The sequence below is a fragment of the Triturus cristatus genome, chromosome 3_1 (assembly GCF_964204655.1).
Source record: "Triturus cristatus chromosome 3_1, aTriCri1.1, whole genome shotgun sequence".
Lineage (NCBI taxonomy): Eukaryota > Metazoa > Chordata > Amphibia > Caudata > Salamandridae > Triturus > Triturus cristatus.
This window is the reverse complement of record NC_140583.1, coordinates 378170728-378189992: the sequence shown is the minus strand read 5'-3', so window position 1 is coordinate 378189992 and position 19265 is coordinate 378170728. Positions and strand designations below refer to the sequence as shown.

At 43.3% G+C, this 19265-nt stretch overlaps 1 protein-coding gene across 1 annotated transcript in view; it reads left to right on the top strand.

Moving 5' to 3' along the window:
* UNC13C (unc-13 homolog C) overlaps nt 1–19265 on the top strand; it is a 1458878-nt gene that overhangs the window by 1082011 nt on the left and 357602 nt on the right. Inside the window, exons 21-25 of the mRNA XM_085644160.1 lie at nt 819–915; nt 1031–1174; nt 9882–9959; nt 17792–17869; nt 18298–18324. Coding sequence (XP_085500286.1) covers nt 819–915; nt 1031–1174; nt 9882–9959; nt 17792–17869; nt 18298–18324 — 424 coding nt within the window. The remainder of the gene's footprint in view (nt 1–818; nt 916–1030; nt 1175–9881; nt 9960–17791; nt 17870–18297; nt 18325–19265) is intronic.

The following is a 19265-nucleotide window of genomic DNA, read 5'->3' as shown; positions in this document are numbered from 1 at the left end:
GGCCTCTGTGTGCATTTAATGAATTTCCATAATAGGCAGTTGTTCACAACTGTTTTTAATGACCAGAAGTAGCTCTCACTATATGAATGATTGGAGACCTGTGCTTTATAATCTGCAACATGTGAGAAAAAAGGACACACATTTGTGGCATATATCTTTTGTGAAAAATGTGTTGCGTAAGATGAGCGTAAACTGTCCCTAATTTCAGAAAAAATGGCTTAACACTAAGGAAGAAAAAACGCTTAAGAGGTTAAATCAGAATATAAAAAGTCAACTCAAGTATGCAGAGAAATAAATAAATGCATCCAGTCATAACATCAGGAGACCTCACTGCACCTGGGCAGAAAAAACACAACATAAGGAGGAAAACCAAAGACTAAGGAGTAAGAAAGTGTGATTGACAAATAAACTACCTAATAATGTCCATGGGTGACTCCCAGTTTAATTTATCTATTTGTAACATATTGGAAAAAATAAGTCCTGCCATTTTGCAGCTCTAACTGTAGCTAAGACCTAATAGTTAGTGTTTAAATGTGTGAAAAAAGAACTACTCACCAACAAAAATTTAAAATTAAGTAAAATGAATCAGAAGTGTGTTTTGAAAGCTTAATCCAATCAAATACGAGTACATGCTAAATTATCATTAACATAAAGGAATTATTTATATAGATCTGAGTACTCACAATGTCATGAATGAGCTAATTTTAATGATGCACAAATAGAGAGGTGTAAACCTTATACATTAACACTTTAAGCAGGTAATTAGTCAGGTGTTTTGTTTGTGGTTCAATAATTAAATGCTGCCATTCTTGTTACAGGTGGTTTGAACCTTTTGTCATTCAGTGGTTAGATGAAAACGAAGATGTTTCAATGGAGTTTCTACATGGAGCACTTGGAAGAGATAAAAAAGATGGAGTAAGTCTCTTGAAAAGAGTTTCATATACAGTTAATAAGTGTAATCAATGCTACAATGCCTGAATGTAAATATTTCTAAATATGCATTTCTGATACTCTCGTTTCTCAAATCTAGTTCCAACCAACATCTGAACATGCTCTGTTTTCATGCTCTGTTGTTGACGTCTTCACACAACTCAATCAAAGCTTTGAAATCATCAAGAAACTTGAGTGTCCAAATCCTGAGGCACTTTCTCACTTAATGAGAAGATTTTCAAAGGTAAGATACGATTAAGGAAGTGCTCCTCATTCACCGGTTATGTGGGAAGACGAGAACCTCAAAAGCTATCATTCATTAACTTAGAGACTCACTTTTTTGAGGCAGAACTAGCATCAAAATTTGTTATGACACAATGTATTGACAACACGTCAATCCATTAAATACTGGAAAGCATTCGGTTATTTTTTCAGTCAATACATGTATTCCTTTAGGAGGCGTGTGTACAGTACATGTGAAGTTGTGTACATTCTTTTATGTGCAGTATTTACGTACATTATTTATGTGCAATGTAAACAGTGAGCATCTTACTTAGGGTTTAGAAAATGTTAGAATTATTTTAACCTTGGTTTTTCTGTATTTTAATATATGTAGCCCACTTTAGTAAAAATATTGCAATTTCCTACTCTTTATGTCCCATATGCCTCATCCATTTGTCTGTAAGATATTAGAGCCTTTTCGGCATGGTCTGCCCAGAGTTTTGACTCATTTTATAATTTTTTTTTTTGGAGCTCTCTGCACTGTGACACTACCATGCAATGCCACTGGCCCTAAAATTGTTCTTTTAAAATTGTTTACATTTTTTGGGTCAAATAGAATATGTCTACTGTAGTGTTAATTTACAACATTCACATGTGGGACAGAAATATATGACTGCCAAGAGCATCACAGTGCTCTGGCTGGGCTGCAGTTTAGAAGCATTGATGTGTGCATGAAGAGGAAAGATATCTTTGCTATGTCGATTTGAAAAACCTATTCTTATATGTTCATGAATTGCCGCATATCGTAAGAGCCCAAGTTGTTTTGTGTTTTTTGTATTTAAAAAAGTGACTTACTGTGTGTTTAGAATCTTGTGTCTTCACAGTGACGAAATATCCAAAAGCTGTTCTAACTGTCAAAATTTAGTTAAATTCTCCACGAACGTCCCTAGGCAAAATTAGGCACTTAAATCATGTTCTTCTTTGTCTAGGAAAATGCAAGCAACTAGATTCAATTTCTTTGACATACAGTTTAAAAAGTATGATGTAAATAGTTAAATCATTTTCCAGTAACATTTATTGGAAATGTAGCTTTATAAAAAATGCACTTTGTGCTGCCTGACCCCAAACTGGTTCAGAACCATTCCTGGTTCTCATCTCACCCCTAGATTCACAAATACACAAGCCTGTCTGGAGCTAATGACCCTGCTTTCCAGTGGACAGTAAAGTTGCCGCAAGGACCAGGAAGGTCAGGGTTCTTGTCCACAACTGGCCACTTAACAAGGATTGGCCATTTTAACTTGGGAATACAAAATGAGACAGAGAAGATCTTCTCCAATTGATTTCCACAGCTTTCCTAAACTTTCTGGGGCATATTATCAAGAACGGTGTTAAATTTATTGCCACTTTAGTGGCAGGAAACGGCCGCTAAAGCGGCGATAATGGGCTTGATAATATGCCCTTGAGAATTCCAATAGAAGCCCAGGTTCACAGCAGAAAATGGGCTTCTATTGGAATTCTCAAGGGCATATTATCAAGCCCATTATCGCCGCTTTAGCAGCAGTTTCCTGCCGCTAAAGTGGCGATAATTTTAACGCCGTTCTTGATAATATGTTCCTCTGGTTCCAGTTTTAGCAGGGGGAAAATGTTCTTTGACCTAATATGGGAGCAACTAATGACCACAGATGATTGGACTCTGCAGACCCTTGCCCGAGAAAGACTTGGTGCATAGAAACCTGGCCAGAGGGCTCAAGGAAAGACACGGAGGAACTTCCCTAGTAGGTACATGAAAGTTTTTCCACCTCCAAAGGGCTGTAATGAGGTGCTACGGTTTGGGGAAAATGCTGGAGACGAAAATCAGATTTTTCTAGTTTGTAGCAATTTGCTACAGTTAAAATGGGTTCAAGTGCAGTAAAGGGTACCAGCTTCTTGGTGCTCTGTTCATCTACATCTTTCAGCCTTGCCCTTCTGAAGGATTTTGAGAACCTAAAAAAGTGAATGCGCCAGAAAGTTAAACCTGAGACCCGATGCAGATGGCCAATCCTTCGTTTCAATGAAGGTACAACAGCAGATGCAAGATCCATATTTCGGCTTTGAAGGACCCTCATCATCAGCTTTAGACTTTGCACCACTAGAAGAATCTGACTTTCGAAATGTAATCATTCAGAAGTTAAAAATGTTGCCTTACCAACCTGCTCTGTGTCCCTCTATTGTGAGTGAAGGAATAGGTGCCTGGATTCTGACAACTCCAAATTGATATTTTTGAGGGGCACGCTATGTTTTCTTGCAATTTTTACCCTGACATTTTTAACATTTAAATCTCTGGTGTCCCCTTATCTGGTTTTCCTATTTTTAGCTTTTTAAGTTTTCTTTTTTTTTATTTGTTGAGAATTTTAATGGTTTGATTTTTCTGATTTTAAAATTGTTTGTAGTGCTTGAATTTAACAATTGTTTTTTGACTGGTTTGCTACTTGTGCAAAAGATAGCAGGGGTTGTGAAGAATTTCATTGGTACTTGTGTTCTCCCTTCACAACTTAAAACATTACTTTCTATCAGTTATGTAACCAGATATGTGTAGGAACTGCATTCTACCATGTAATGATTTTCTCAAAGTTACTATGTATTATATGGTAACCACATTTTAATTGAATTTCTGTGGCCACTTTTTAAACAATCCTAAGTATAACCATTTTTCAAATCTGCATAGATCCATTTTGAACAGATACATACATTTAATGTGGATTAGCTTTCAGAAATCCCTTATAATGAATGCATATATTCATCAAAACTCAAAATGCGAATATTCATCAAAACTATTTAGAGATGTGTAGGTAAGGTGTACAATGTGTGGATAGACCTGTCAATGTCCAGAAAAATGTGAATTACTTTCCTAAGATTCACGAGCGCTATTCTCCATTTTAAAGATGTTACCTCGTGGAAAATATGATGACTTTGAAGAGTGGATACTGGGGTTCATAATGTAGCTTCATCACATGACCCTTAGATATTTATGTGATATCTGTAGTGCACAATTAAATGCAAAGTAACTTACATTTAGGGGTGGCAAGTTTGAATCTTTGGAGTCACACAGAATTAGATACAAATTTATCCAGATTCTGCAACCGGGCGAAGTGGTCATTTGCCGCTTGTTAGAAAGTGGTTCTGACACTCTGAGCCGCCCGGAGTTTTTGCTTTTTGAGCACCTATTTGTTGAGCTTTTACTGTGGGAGAGCCTCATAAGTTGGGACTCACCCACAGTGAACTCATGATGAAAGAGACTGCGTGTGGATTTTACTGGTGTTCCCCTAGATTGACTAGGCCACTGCGCAGCAGCTGGTGTAAGGGGCACCGGGCTGGTTACATGCAGACACATGTGTACATGCGTGTGCACACGTGTGTGGGCTGCGCAGGGGAGATTCCTGGCGTGCGCAGTCCAGGAGCAGCTACAAAGTGAATGGTGTGGCAGGCCGTATGCAGAATTGGGTGGTAACATGGAATAGGCTTTATACAGTGGGAAGAAACATGCCAGGGAAAGTCAGTTTGCTTTACAGTGTTTATTCCATTTTTCTCTTATGGGGATAGTGAGCACATGGGCTAGTTTTACTTTCCTAAGGCCTACAAATTCCAGACACACACTAAAGTCCACTGTAACAGGCGTGAGAAGAAGTATTCTGCAGAGTCCAAAGTTATATTTGTACTGCTTTTGGGTCATCCAGAAATGTCATATTTCTCTGAGTCAGCCTTAACCAGGGCCTGGCTGGGGGCTGACCTCAGACGGCTGGATTGATGACCTTTCTTCCAAGAGAAGGGGCAGAGAATTTATGTGTCGCTGTGTGATAGGGAAAACAGAGACTTCCTGCCAGCCCCCTCCCCAATTCTTTAAAAGTGTTTGCACAGGAAGAGAAGCTCTCTGTGGGGTGTGGTCTGCTGAGACAGAAAGTGCTGGAGCCTGGCGCAATGGGCAGTTGGAAGGAGGAACCCCCTTACCGTCCCAGGATCCTGAACAGCGCCAGGAGAAGAGACCAGGACTAGTGCACAGAAGCAGAGGCCTCTGCGCAGATAGAAGAGAGGCTCAGGAGGAAAGCCAGGTAAACGGCTGGCGCAGGGAGCAAGTGAAGGCTGCTCCCTGCTGAATCCACCCTCTTGGAGACACGGAGGGCAAAGGAAAGCGCTCCCAGTGGCTAGGGAGCACCACCAGGAGCAAGAAGAGGCCAAGATCACGAAGAACGGCCCCTGGGGGCCGAGATACGCCCCCCAGAAGGCAGGCGAACTTTGACCTCTGGAAGGACCGATGACAAAGTGAGTGGGGCTCCACCGCCGGTCCATGATATGCCCCCGGGATGGGTCAGGTCCCGGGGGCTGCCCCCAACAAGAAGTGAAAGCCGGGGAGCGCCGTCGCGCTCCCCGTGAAAATGACCCAAGCGAGGTGCCAGGAACCCACCCTGGCCCCCGCGGACTGTGGATGGAGGGGAGCGCCATCGCTCCACCCTCGATGAGGTTCTGGGGCCCAGGATCCCAACTCCAGGCCCTGTGTGATGAGGTGGAGGCGGGGAGCGCAGTAGTTCCCCCTGCAAAGAGGTCCCTAGCGGCCCAGGACCCCATCCCCGTGCACCTAGCAAAGCTGGGGAGTGCCGTCGTATTCCCCGTGAAGGAGCGCATGTGGGGTTCCAGGAGCCCATCCTGTGCCCCGAAGAAGAGAGCAAGTCGGGGAGCGCCGGCGCGCTTCCCTGAAGGTCAGCCCAGGGGCCCGGGACCCCATCCCCGGGCCCCGAAGAGGAAGAGCAGGATGGGGGAGTGACGCCGCACTCCACGAAGGCCCCACCACACTGGCAGGAGATTCCACGTCTGCCCGCCAGGCAGACTGAAAAGGATATCCCGGCTCCCACGGCCGCACCAGAGGGGTGCAGGGCCGAGCGGGAAGCCGGAGGGAGCCGCCGGGGCTGGGGTCCCCAAGCGGCTCTCCACCGCGGAGGCAAGACGGGGTCCCTGGGTGGGACTGGGGCCCCAGAGGAAAGACGAGGCCAGACGGGGTCCCCGGGTGGGACCGGGAGCCCCCAGAGAAGAGGAGTGGCACTCGGGGCCCGGGTAGGATTGGGCCCCTGAAAATCAGCAGAGCGGCCGGAGGTGGGCACCCTGAGCCGTACCACTCACCTGGGGGTCCCGGTGGGACCGGACCCTGCAACCCAGCAGCGATCGCGGATCTCCCTGAAGCAACGGGGGAGCCGCTGCTACCATATCCACAGAGAAGACGAGGAAGCGCCTCGTAATGCCTTGCAGGCCCGGACCGGCCTGCAAGGGCAAACAGCGTTTTCTGCACTCGTGGTGGCCCCAGGAGGACGGGGTCACCACTAAATGTGTGACAAGGTGTAGGGGGAGCTGCAGGAGAGTGCACCCTCCCCCAACACGAAGAGTGTAAAGTCCCTCCCTGAGTCTCATGGGGACTTGAAAAGGATAACCTCTCAAGGGCTCAGCCAGCATTTCAATACCTCATGGGCTGGAACTTTTGTTCTATAGCTGGGGGTGTCTTGAGAAGTGCACCAAGGGATGAAGTACTGAGCTGGGAATGTCTGGAGAAGGGCATCCCCTAGAAGTGAAGAGGGGTAATTGCACCAGAAATGCATTTACTAACGTTATTTCTTTTAGAGGGACTGAAAGACACATGTGGAATGTGAAGTACCTGTGTACGGTGATGTCATAAGCGAAGTGGGGTTATGTTGCCAGACATGCCTGCTAGGGTGTCTGACTGTAAATGCGTAATCCTGTGGTTTCATCTGTGATGCCTTTAGGAGCTGTAATTGCAATGCATTCTAATGATCCACAAATGTGAGGAGTACTGTCATTCTAAAGTGATGCTTAAACATGTATTCTTGCTGCTGCGCTTAGGTGAAGAACCCAGACTGCTAGCATTTAAGATGTAGAGGTGTATACTTCATGGTCCGTAGGAAATGCTCAGTCAGGGTTATGTGTCACCAAGGCAGGGTTAACCATTTTTAAGGCTTGTTGAGATAATGGGGTGGGTCGGCACTGGGATGGTGCCAGTGCGCAGGGCCCGCGCTCCAGGTTATGTTCAACTACCTGCATTAGGTGGCAAGATGATGTGCATACATGGGAGTGGTGGTACTAGACCCCAACCCCCTGCGGGAGCGGTGGAGATGTTATGCAATGTCACAAAGTAATTCCAACAGCTTATGTATATTTGTAAATTGGTGCAAAGTATTGAGTAGTGTATGTGCTTAATACATGTACTCTTACTTTTATAAAGCAAAGTACACACTGGACAATCAATTATTGAGTGTTATTTCTGCGCACCTGTAATGGCGATTACTAGCCCACACCACCTCCCTTGAGTAAGCCTCAGACTGCTATGCAACGCTAACCTCTGGGAGTCAGGCGCTACAATTGGGTGTTTGGTTCCCAGTGAAGGACAAATGTAGTCATGTTATTTGTGCAGGCCTCACAGATACCGCCTTGTTTTCCAACACCGCTATTTTCCTAAAAAATGAAAGGATGCATTTTGCCTAAGACAATATTGCAGCCAAATACCACTGAGAACCCTTTCATACTCTGTAGTGTAGACTATGTAAGGGTGTCTAGTTGTATGCCGTGGTTTCTAAAGTTTTGGCTTCTAAGCCAATGGCATGGAATATCAATATTGGCTGAGGACTGCAGCACCTATTGTGCCATTCACTGTGTTGACAAGAAAAACATGGTATTAGACCTACGTGCACTGCCAGACTACTGCAGCTTTTAAACATGTAGATAGACCTGCCAAAATAAACCTTTTGACAGAAGGAAAACCTTACTTTGAAACTTCAACTAGGGCAACCCTTCTAACCCACAAGACAGTGTGCATGATATTTAAAATTTGAATATGTAAGAATATATAATTTGCATGTTCCTACAGTGACTAGCCTCCAAAAGCTATTTTCATTGTTAGAGCAGAAGCTCGTTCTATGAAGAAGCAGGTAAAGTACAGTTAACATGTTAATTCAGTATATTGGGTTTGGTATAAGCTACAGGGACGGTTCAACCACTGTTTTTAATATTTACTAAAAATTCAATTCAATTGTGAAGTTGTATATTTGTTAGGTTGTGTTTGGTTAAGGGTTTTTATAAAGTGCATGGTTTTTCCATTCGGAGTATCCCCGCACTAGGCTTCCACTAGCCATAAGAGTTCTGCAATTGATCTAGTGCTATTACAGTTGTCTAAAATAGTCAAGTTTTGAGTTTTTTCAGAATCTGGTAAGAGAGCGTTCTAGTTTCACCTCAGAAGGGAGGGAGTTCCATAACTTTGTTGTCAAATAGCTGAAGGAATGGCCACCCAAACAGGCTCGTTTTATCTTAGGGCTCACAGTCAGCGCTGCCACTGAGGCATTTATTTGGATGGTGCCATTTAATCAGGGGCAAAAGGTAATGACAACCTCTCTGATTCAAGGTTTTATGGCTGATGCAGAGTTTCCTTAAAGGAGACTCTTTCCCTAAAAAGTAAATGTACTTTTATGGGTTAGCGATCAGTAAAGCCAGGAGGAGAGGGGTCTTTTGATCCTAAAAGCGACTATAGCCTCCAGGGTTTAGTTTCAGTGGAGGCCCCAGATCTTTTTTAGAGTGGTTTATTGGGAGGGAGCTGCTCATTAACTTAATGAGTCACAACCTCATCCCATGGCCACAAAGATTGTGGTTGGCCTCTGGGAACGTTTTGCGCATTTATCAGGAATCGACCCCACTGGCTAGGGAATTAAACAAACCTAGCAGCTCACCCAGAGCTCTTCAGAACACATTTTGGTCCTATAGCAGTATTGGATAGGACTGGACCTTCCAGCCTCAAGCACTCACTAAATTAAATGTTAGAGTACACAAATGTATATTCTATAACACAATGTATATTTTGGTGGTCTTTCTTGGTCTGTTTTTAGCCTTTGAGCCATCCGTGTTTCGTCATATTAGGGTGTGCCCCACGACTTCCTCAGGGCTGAATGTTCAATGTAGTCTAAGTGCTGGATTCACCACTCAGTCCCGGTTGGACTTACGCCCCAGACAAAATCAATACAAATCTTCATGAGCTTCACCACTATCTCCACCCTATGTCCTTATCTTATATATCACAAGTGTGTTAAATTTCAAAAGCTGTGAGGTATCCTCTAAATCCAGAAAAATACTCTCTGCACTGAACAGTATACACCTCTACGACGTAGGAGCTAGTAATAACCAGACCCTGCTGCTTCGGAGTGATTCTTGACCCCCAAGAGGTGCTTCTCTAGGTTCTCGACTCTTGGCTAATATCAGGGTGTATTCCTCAAACCTTAAAACTGCAAGAACTGGACTCCAGGGGACAATCTAGAAGTTCTGGGCTCCTCATAACTTCAAGCAGGCTCCTTACCACAGCAGCAACTAGGTTTGGGATTTTTCTCGTGTTGCAGTTTCACTTTATTACTGTTTGTGAACTTTGTAAGTACTTCACAGGTTTATGCTTTTGTGCCGAGCTGCCAGAGGGTTAGGCACAGGTTTAATTAGTAAGTTTTTTTGTGGTTCGCCCTGAAAATAATTGTCTTTATTATTTGAATTGGGCTCTCTCCCTCTCAACTAATACCCCAGTTGCCATATCTGAATATGCTATTATCTTGAGCAACAAATATTAGATCAGTCATGTAAACCTATTTATTGCATAGAACTATTTTGATATTTCACAGATTTAATGCAAAAGTATCACAATGGAAATGTTTGTTTGCTTCTAGACTATCAATAAGGTGCTTATTCAGTATGCGGCAATCATCTCTAGAGATTTCAGTTTATACTGTGGGAAAGAAAATGTGGTAAGTAAAATGATTGCTGCTGTTGAAAGAAATGCTTTTTATACGTAGATGAGTATCGTGAAGTGTTTTGGTCCTAGTGCATTATATTGATTTAGGATCAATGTTTTTCAGTTGCAGCTGGTTCGAGCACATGGATTAATGAAATATTTTTTGTGAAGAAGTAAAATAAACAGGAATCCCAATATACTTCTTGTATAACAAACTGCTCTCACATGTTCATAAACTGAAGACATGCACTTACTCAGTGACACACTTGTGCTGACAGGCCCCAGCCTTCTCCTACTGACATGGCCAGACAGGCCTTTTATTCCACCAGGCATTTCCCTGGTAGGCTGGAGCCCTTGAAGTACGATTTTGAAAGCGCAGAACCGCCCCTGGTGGCTCGGCCGCCCCTGGTGCCTATGTTGCATTTCCCAGCTGCATGAGTGTCAGTGCAGCAGGCATGTAGAGGTTTCAAGACCTAGAGAAAGAGACTAGGGAGGGAGGAGGAAGATAGGAAAAAAGTGATTCGAGTGAGAGGAGAGAGAAAGAGAAAGAGAAAGTGGAAGGAGGGAAATAAATTCTGTGAGGAGAAGGCTGCAGTGGGCCTGGGTTGAGCATTTTTGCCAGCGCTACTTTTGGTTCCCCAGTCCAACTCTGCCCCCGATCTATAGAAAGACAGACGTAGTAAAACACAAATTAAATTAATGATTTTCTCACTAGGCTCCCGGACTATCTAATAGATGAATCGACTGACAGTAGACGTTAGGTTGCCAGTTTTTTAATGTTTCCATCTGCTAAAGAGTCTTATTCCCTCTTTCAATACTTTGCAATATAAAACCACAATAAAGCGCATTGTCAAACACCATCGCTATATATGAGTCTGTTACTTTATTTCACTCTTACTATAGTGTTTGCTACTGTTCTTTTCTTGTTCTTTTTGCTTGTCTTTTGCACATGCTATCAATATGTAACGTTTATGTAAAGAAATATTTTACAATAGGTTCATGGTTTGGGGTATGCAAAACTTTTTTTTAAAAACGTATTCATAATGGTGTACCTTGTACAATCAAAGTAGGTCTGTGATAACTTTCGGTTACGCAGGTGAAATCTCGTACAATTTCTCCTGAACCAGTCTAAAGTGGTTTACGACAGCTTAGATGGGCACAAGGTCATGATTCTGTCTACATCCCAACCTACAGGGCCTACAATGATGCTTTTAGACGAAAATTGAAGAATGTAGATGTGTTAAGTATTGACCAAAGGTTACTTGCAGGTTGAATCCATTTACTTCCATGTAATTATCAAATTAGGAAGCTCCCAGGCAAGTGTAGGAAGTAGGCATTTGAAGACATGGTTTATATTTCAGTTTCTGACTGACATAAAACTCAGAATATTTATAATTGCATGCAATAGTCTTGTGTAAGCAAGGATATCAAGGACATCAAAATATTAACTCTATAACAAATTCAAAATGGGCACTGACATGTTCAGGGAGGCAAATATAACTTTTCATTTAAAAAAATCTGTTCTCTCATCAGTGAATCTGATTATACAAATTGTGTAACCAGCATTGACGTATTAAACACAAATATTTCAAAAAAGGGTGGAGGAGAGGATTATGCTCTCTCCCTCTCTTTAGGACTGATGTACTATCGCTGATAGTCTATCAGTTATGTGGTGCATTTGGCCATGCATCGCCCTTCGAGATATACCCATAGGATGAATCAAAGGCACTCTGCCCTCTATTCGGAATGTAATTTTGGTTATAATTAACATTCAACTTGTTAGTTAATTTCCTGTGGAGACCGATTATATTGTAGTTGCATAGGTTAATGGTTAAATATAGAGGTATGGGCTCGAGCTGCATGCAAGGGGCTCAATTTGCAACAAAGCATACTTACTCCCACAGCTCTGCATCTATATTTGGAGTAGAGTTACATGTTTTTGAATTCACAAATGTTGAAGAGTTCTCCTGAGAAACATTGACAGGTGCATTTTCAAAGGAGTTTTCGTAGAATTGTGTAGTGAAACCCATTTCTGCATGAACAAAGTAGTAGTGGCCTGTACAGCATCATGATTGCCCACATGGCAATTTCCATGGATGAGTAGAGTCTACAAGGACCAGTAGGGTTGTGGTTCTTTTCACTCTGGTCCCCACAATGTTCCTGTCTTTGTTTTTGTTCATATCTTTTTCACAAGCACATTATTATCATCGGTGCCACACTGTTCCTGTATGGAAGATAGTAGGGTTTTATGAACATAAAGATTCACTAGTGTGGTGAGGCCAGCCTCCCTCCACAGTCTAGTACTGTAGTACTAGGTCACCCTGCGGCGGTCCGGCAAGACCCACAGTGGTAGGCTAGATGAATGTGGGAACAACCCTCATCTGAGCTAGATGTCTGTTTGCTTGCAGCACTTGGCAACCTTGACCAAATAGCTGTGGGTGTGGAGCGGTCTCCAGCCAGTCAATTATTGAGCAGCTTTTTATGTCCTTCTGCATGTTTCCCCATTAGGGTTGGCGCCATCTGATAGCCAATGCATTTGCCAATACAGTTGAGTTGCCCTGTAATAAAGCTCCAAATTAGATGCACCCAATCTGCCATGCTACAGACGGGTGTATAGTTTGCACAGCTCCACCCTCTTTCAGTCAGTCCCCCAGATCAGGTCTGAGGGAACAGTGAAGAAGCATTTCGGCAGGTTAAACGGAAGGGCCCAGAAATGATATGGTAATCTAGGCAGTGCTGGCATTTTAGCGACTCAGTCTATAGCAGCAGTAGCCCCCAAAATGCAGCAATCTGCATACTCTAGTAACACCACTCTCAACTAATAACCCAATTTCCTTCAACTATCAACTTGTTTGTCATTTAGACATTATAAATGACCAGTACCAGATTTTTTTGCATAGGTGCATCTAATTGTGGCAGCTGATTACAGGTGATGAAAACCATTGGCTAAAGTTGTAAACACTGTTTCTTGGAATCAGTCAATGAATCCTCTCCTTCTTCTTCTATTTTCTGAGGGGTGTGATTTTACGCGTGTTAAGCAGTTGTATTTGTATTTGCCTTTGGGCTGTACAGCACTCTGACTCTGATGCCTTTGGTTTTATTTGTGGTATATAAATAACACCACAAACACACACATAGCAGGTCTAGAAGTTCTTGGAGTAAATGATCAGAAAGCTTCAAACAGTACTTGTCATTGGGCTTGTACCAGTGTGTGAGCAGTCTATAAGTACATGGAAGGTGGGAAATTCCTGAAACCGAGGAATGCTGAAGCTGCTTGTGAGGGTTCCTGTTGATGTTTTGTGATGGAACAGCTATTGTCGAGAAGTGGGAAGAGCTCCCAACAACTTTTTTTCTTATTTTCAAATCTTATTATGTTGACCATTATATGCATTTTGAGGGACAAAAGCTCTGTGTTTTTTGTTAAGTAATAACTAAGCATGAAAACCTCTACAAAGGTGCTCTGTTGTGACATAGCAACTCAGTGATATCATGATGAAAGCTGGTTGAAGGTCTGCAATATGTGTTTAGCATGATCAACAGCAAAGTCACTATGGAATCCAAAGAGGACATAGACTTTGACTGTATCCGACTAGAATATTTCAAGATCCATAAAAGTCCAAGGAGCATATTATCGAGAACGGTGTTACAATTATCACCGCTTGAGCGGCAGTTTCCTGCCGCTAAAGCGGCGATAATTTTAACGCCGTTCTTGAAAATATTCCCCCAAAGGTAGACATTCTCAAGCCGTGACCTACTGATACAAATTAGCCACTTGCACTTGAGGATGTATGTTTGTTTAACCCTTCGGTCCCGTTCTGAGCAGGACAACTCCTTAACTGGTATCCAAAGACACACCGGAGAGTAAATACACCTCAGCTAGACCTCTGAAGGGTGGTTGATCACTGTCTCACTAGTTTCAAAGGTGTTTAACATAAAGTTTTCCCCCATCTATTTTTTCATTCGTGATATTTTTCCTTGTTTCATCATTTTCGACTGCTTTAGCCATTTTTCCATATTTGGGGCCTCATGTAGGTAAATAAATTTTACCGGTTCATAAATACCGAGCCGTACCGAATCGGTAAATTACAACCGGTAAGTTATATGTAGGTAAAAATTCGGTAACAGTTACCGATTCGGTAACAGTCGGTAAATACGAATCGGAATACACCGATTCGGTAAATACCGAGGTGGTATCCACCGATTCGGTGAATACCGAGGTGGGATCCACCGAATCGGTAAATACCGAGGTGGAATTTAGCGAATCGGAAAATACCGAGGATACTACCACCTTCCCTTAACTAAGTAGCCAATATCACAATCATGTCATTACAGAAGGTCTCTCAGGCTTGAATAGGGGACCCCATACCACAAAGATCAGCTCAGTGAAATCACATCACAGGAGCATCAGGAGTCTCCTCGCAGGAAGGCTCGTCTTCGGTCTGAAGAATTAACATGATGTCTGAGCTATGAAAAGCACCAACTGTCAGGTATGTGCAGCTGCGCGTGTGCCATGGCTACATCGTGGGTCGAACAACCGATAGTGGAAAACATGCATTTTGCATCATTCCAGACTGTGTGTCACAGCATGTACAGACCAAGGTCGCTGCGCAGAGCTTGGGATGGGAACAACAGAATGCACTCGTCTGAAGGAAGTCTCGAGTCAGCAGTTTATTCAAGAAAGAACATGTAAACGCAGTGTCGTGTGCAAAGACACAAATATGGCTACATAACATTCAACGTGGTAATGCCAACTGAACAATGCATGTACGTATTCAGGGACAACTCACTACACGCCCCCTTCAGCGAAGCAATATGTAATAGGCAAGAAAAGATAGAGCGCAGAGTTCAGTTCCGTCAGAGCAGAACAGGGCGTAACCAATGCAGCGCCAATGTCCTACAGTCCAAATCATTGCAGCATACAATTCCAAAAAACACAATGCAAGTATAGTAAAATACTCAAGCAGACCATCAGGAAGAGAAACACGAGAAATAAAAGAAATAAATGTTGCGCCAGGGTGCTGTCCAGTAGCACAGGCGCAATGGACGACAATCCAGTTAATCCATGAATGTATAGGCAGCATATGTGGCCACGGCTTCCAACAAGCAATCGTTGTCAGGGCCACTAAAAGTCTCAGCCATCCAATTGAGTAAAGAAAAGGAACATACGTGTTCTCCAACCAACGGAGCCTCCAGCACAATCAGAGGGCACCCGGAATGTTCCTCCAAATAGCTCATGGACAAGAAGTCGTAGGCTGCCGCTGAGATGTCCCAATTACCCAGGATACCATGCGCCGCTCCACACGCCATGATCCGGACACCAGAACAGGACAACTCGTGAGCCACTAAGGGCCACATCAGTCGATCGAAATCCGGCACCGGAGACACCATGTTGGTCAAGCACAAATCCAGAGGCCATTCAAAGGGACAATCCAGGCAGTGAAATACAGGTTGCACGCAGGTGAAGTAGGAATACCTGAAGGATAATCCATATGCCAGGCTTAAAGTCGCCAATGGCAAAGTACCATAGTAGTCAAGCATCCTATCACGAAGAAGATGCAGACGGGACAGGTGCTCGTGTGGCACAGAAGGAGCAGCCATTCCGTAGTATGAAAAGTAAAAGCAGCACACCTGCCACCAGCGCCAGAAGCAGCGGAACACCTCCAAAGATGCTCGAGCACAGTGAATGAGCAAATGCCGGAATTACACCACAAATAGTTTGGAAAGAGGTCACGAGACCCGAGCCCCACATGTTCAAAAAAATTGAGCCAGGCCGGTCGTGGACGAGGCATTGATAATACTTTGGATCAAAGAGCCGAAATGCAGGGGGAGGTCAGTATTCAGAGGCGCCTGTTCCTCAGTGCGCGAAGTAGCAGCGTGAAGGACAAATATTTCACGAGAGGAAGTCAAAGGCACCTCTTTGTGGGACAATGGCGCTCTATTCTGCTCAACTTGTTGGACTCTGCCTTCAAGGTTGGAATCGAAGGCCAGAAGGAAACATCCCGGCGCCCATGCGGGGGTGGAAAAAGAGCAGTATAGCAGCAGACAACTGCATGCGAGCCAGTTATGTACGGGATTACCACTCACATCCCGCAGCAAACTTCATTGATCATGATTAAATGAATACCGTTTGCAAGCACAGTGAAAGAAGGTGTAATCACAGGCACTGGGATACCTCGTAGGACGCACGCCAAAATCGGGGCTTGTACATTGCATGCGCCGTGTACTTGCATGTGCCTATTGTCTCATGTATGAATCCTAGAAGTGAGAGTGCTAGAGCTAATATCTATAACGGCTTAGGCCTTCACCATGTTTGCTTGGGCAATAGCTCTCAGTCTGGAAGCCGCCTCACTGTGCGACAACTTGCAGACCTCGTTGTAATTAGCATACGCGCACCTTTTGGTTCTGCCACCCACGGGACCATTCACAACATCATTCCATTCGGTATGCACATTGATGGAGTGGGTGGACTTCCTGATCCTGTAGATGTGCTCTGTGTCAGCTGGTGGACAGAGTGGGATGTGTGTCCCATCAATGCTGCAGTATAATGGTGGTGGAAATTCCTGAAGGAACGGGACAGGCAACTCTGGGATACACCACCCACCGCAGCTGTCACCACCTGAGACATGCCGGATGCCAGCAGATGTGGGCTGCAGAGCACCTGCACATGTGGGGGTATGGCGTGCGCCCTTCTAATTGGCTGGTCCAGGAGTGGGTGCGGGTCTCTGATTGAGTCCATGATGGTTTCGGGGTGTAGCCTGTGCCTCTCATGTATCTCTGCATCAGTCAGCTGGAATAGTGTGATGCGCTGTCTGTGGATGCGTTCCTTCCGTCGACAAACCCTCAGTCCTGCTGCCTGTAGACGTAGGCGCCTTGCAATGACGTCAATAGCAGCCAGGGTGTCCACGCTGTTGCATTTTGGGATTGCTCAGCTGCACTGTTGTTGGTTACCACCTGCTTTCACTCCGTGTTAATTACCGACTCTTATTTACCGATTTTCTGGGATTTCTTAATTACCGAGTGCTCCTACATGTCATTTTGATTTTTTACCACTTCATATTTACCACTTCATATTTACCGATTCGTTAATTATGTATTCGGTAACTATGATTCGGTTTTTACCGCCTCATATTTACCGAACAGTGGTTTTTGGACTCCTACATCTCACTTGTCTGTATACCGGTCGGTAACGGCATATTTACCGAATTTCGGCCGTTACCGACCGGTATTTCGCTACCTACATGAGGCCCTTGGTGATTTTTTTCTTATTGGAGTTTGTTTCTTCGACTGTTGTGGTCCTCGCTTTGTTGAACACAGTACCTCTCACGTTTTCTGTGAAGAGTGCCTTGTTAATTAGGCTATAATTCTAAATGTGAGCCAACATTACACGTATTCAAAGCACCATACAGCTGTGGTTACATCTGTTTTCTGTAGTGACGCATATCAGCCAGTGCTTGAACCAAAACAGCAGTCAACCACTCTGGTTCTCATAGAAACAACAGTAAAATGTTTCACTAAATAGAACCATGACGTGCACTCTGGCTCACTATGATACTTTGTGTGTGGTTCAACAGCGTCGATACATTGTTGGTTAAAATGTGAGGATTTCGGTCGGTTTCAGAATGCAATTTCTTTCCAATTTGAAGCTTGTAATCCCACTCGACAACAACAGAGCAGTATGCCCGAGTCTGCATTATATTCATAAGGTTAACAAACACAGCGAGCTTATTATGTTGAATTCCAGCGTGTGTTGTGTCAAAATGTACTTTTGAAAACGCTGCTCTTTATTTCCCACATGAATATATTAAAATGTCACAAGGCATATGATGTTTTTTCTCTGTTGTTTAGCCGTGCATCCTAATGAATAACATTCAACAATTACGAGTCCAGCTGGAGAAAATGTTTGAAAATATGGGAGGAAAAGAGGTAGGTTACTATATTTCGTATACATATGTTTGATCGATAACCAGAGATCATTAGCAAAGCGCTAGGAGGCCTCAGGGTAGCTAAGCGCTATACAAATTCAATTTCATTCATTCATTCATTCATTCATTCATTCATTCATTCATTCATTCACGTACTTCTTTACATAATAACACATTTAATGTTACCTCTTACGTCTTTCTTCGCGCAAATATCATAACGATCTATAAAGATAAAACTATGTTTCTGTGATACTTTGAACTTGGTGTTTGATTTTTAAATGCAGATTACATTTATATATAGTGCATGTTCTTTGTATACCACTGTTAAATTAAATCTGACAACGTTTGTATGAATTGTGTTTGGTGTGTTGTCTGTAATGTGTCATGTCTTTGTCCAATGCCTTTGACTTGCTACCCATTGACAAGAAGAAAGAAGGAGCTATTTCTTTCTACAAGGTGTGTAACAGCAAGCATGTTTAATATTCCCCTATCTTACAGTTAAGGATAAGATGCGGGGTATCTGTTTACAATAGAGATGGGCAAACGGGGCTCTTAAATACAAAAAAAGGCTAAATTGAAACAGAATCAAGTGCGACTAGTATCGTGACAGGCAGACTACAAATTTATTGCAGCGAGCGTGCAATCACGACGTTGATTTTAATTACAATTTTGGAATTAAGAAGCAAGTACCTGGAAACCCCCAACTTGGTATTGTGCAAATAGGTGCATTCATTCAACTTTAAGTCCGATCAGATGGTGGTTGTATGGAAGTCAAAATTGACAGCATTAATACATAGTTATAATTAATTGTACAAGAAGTCGAATACCAAAGCACATCTGAAGTGGGTTGACAGATAGTACAAACCAAAAGGTAGAACACGAATTCATTTCACATGACTTTGAAACAGTGAAAGGAGTGCCCTTCCTCTGCAAGCTAATGAGAAACAAATTAATACGGAGACATGTGTGGAACTGAAATGCACGTTTTAACCGTGAGCATTCATTGATAGTGTGTCACCTCTGTGTCTAAGCATGTCATGAAACATGTCTGAGCAGGAGGTCACAAACACAGAGTCAAAATGCTGTGTACCTCTACATATCTTTCCAAAGTGTGAAGATAAGTTTGCCTGAAAATAAATTAGTTATTTGAATCACGTGTGCTTGAGATATGTTATGGCCGTTTACTGGGACAGCGTAGACCACACTTCACCCAAGAAGTCGAAAGCAAAGGCTTTGCCTGAGATTGCCAAGGTAAAGATTAAAGTGCCTGGCCGGCCAGCAGTGTTTAATTTCCTGCAGTAGTTTGCCTATTGTCAGGAAAACATACAGCAGAGATATAATGCAGCTAAATCTGTAAACCTCTGCGTGAATCAACAGGTAAAAGTTTCTTAGAGAGA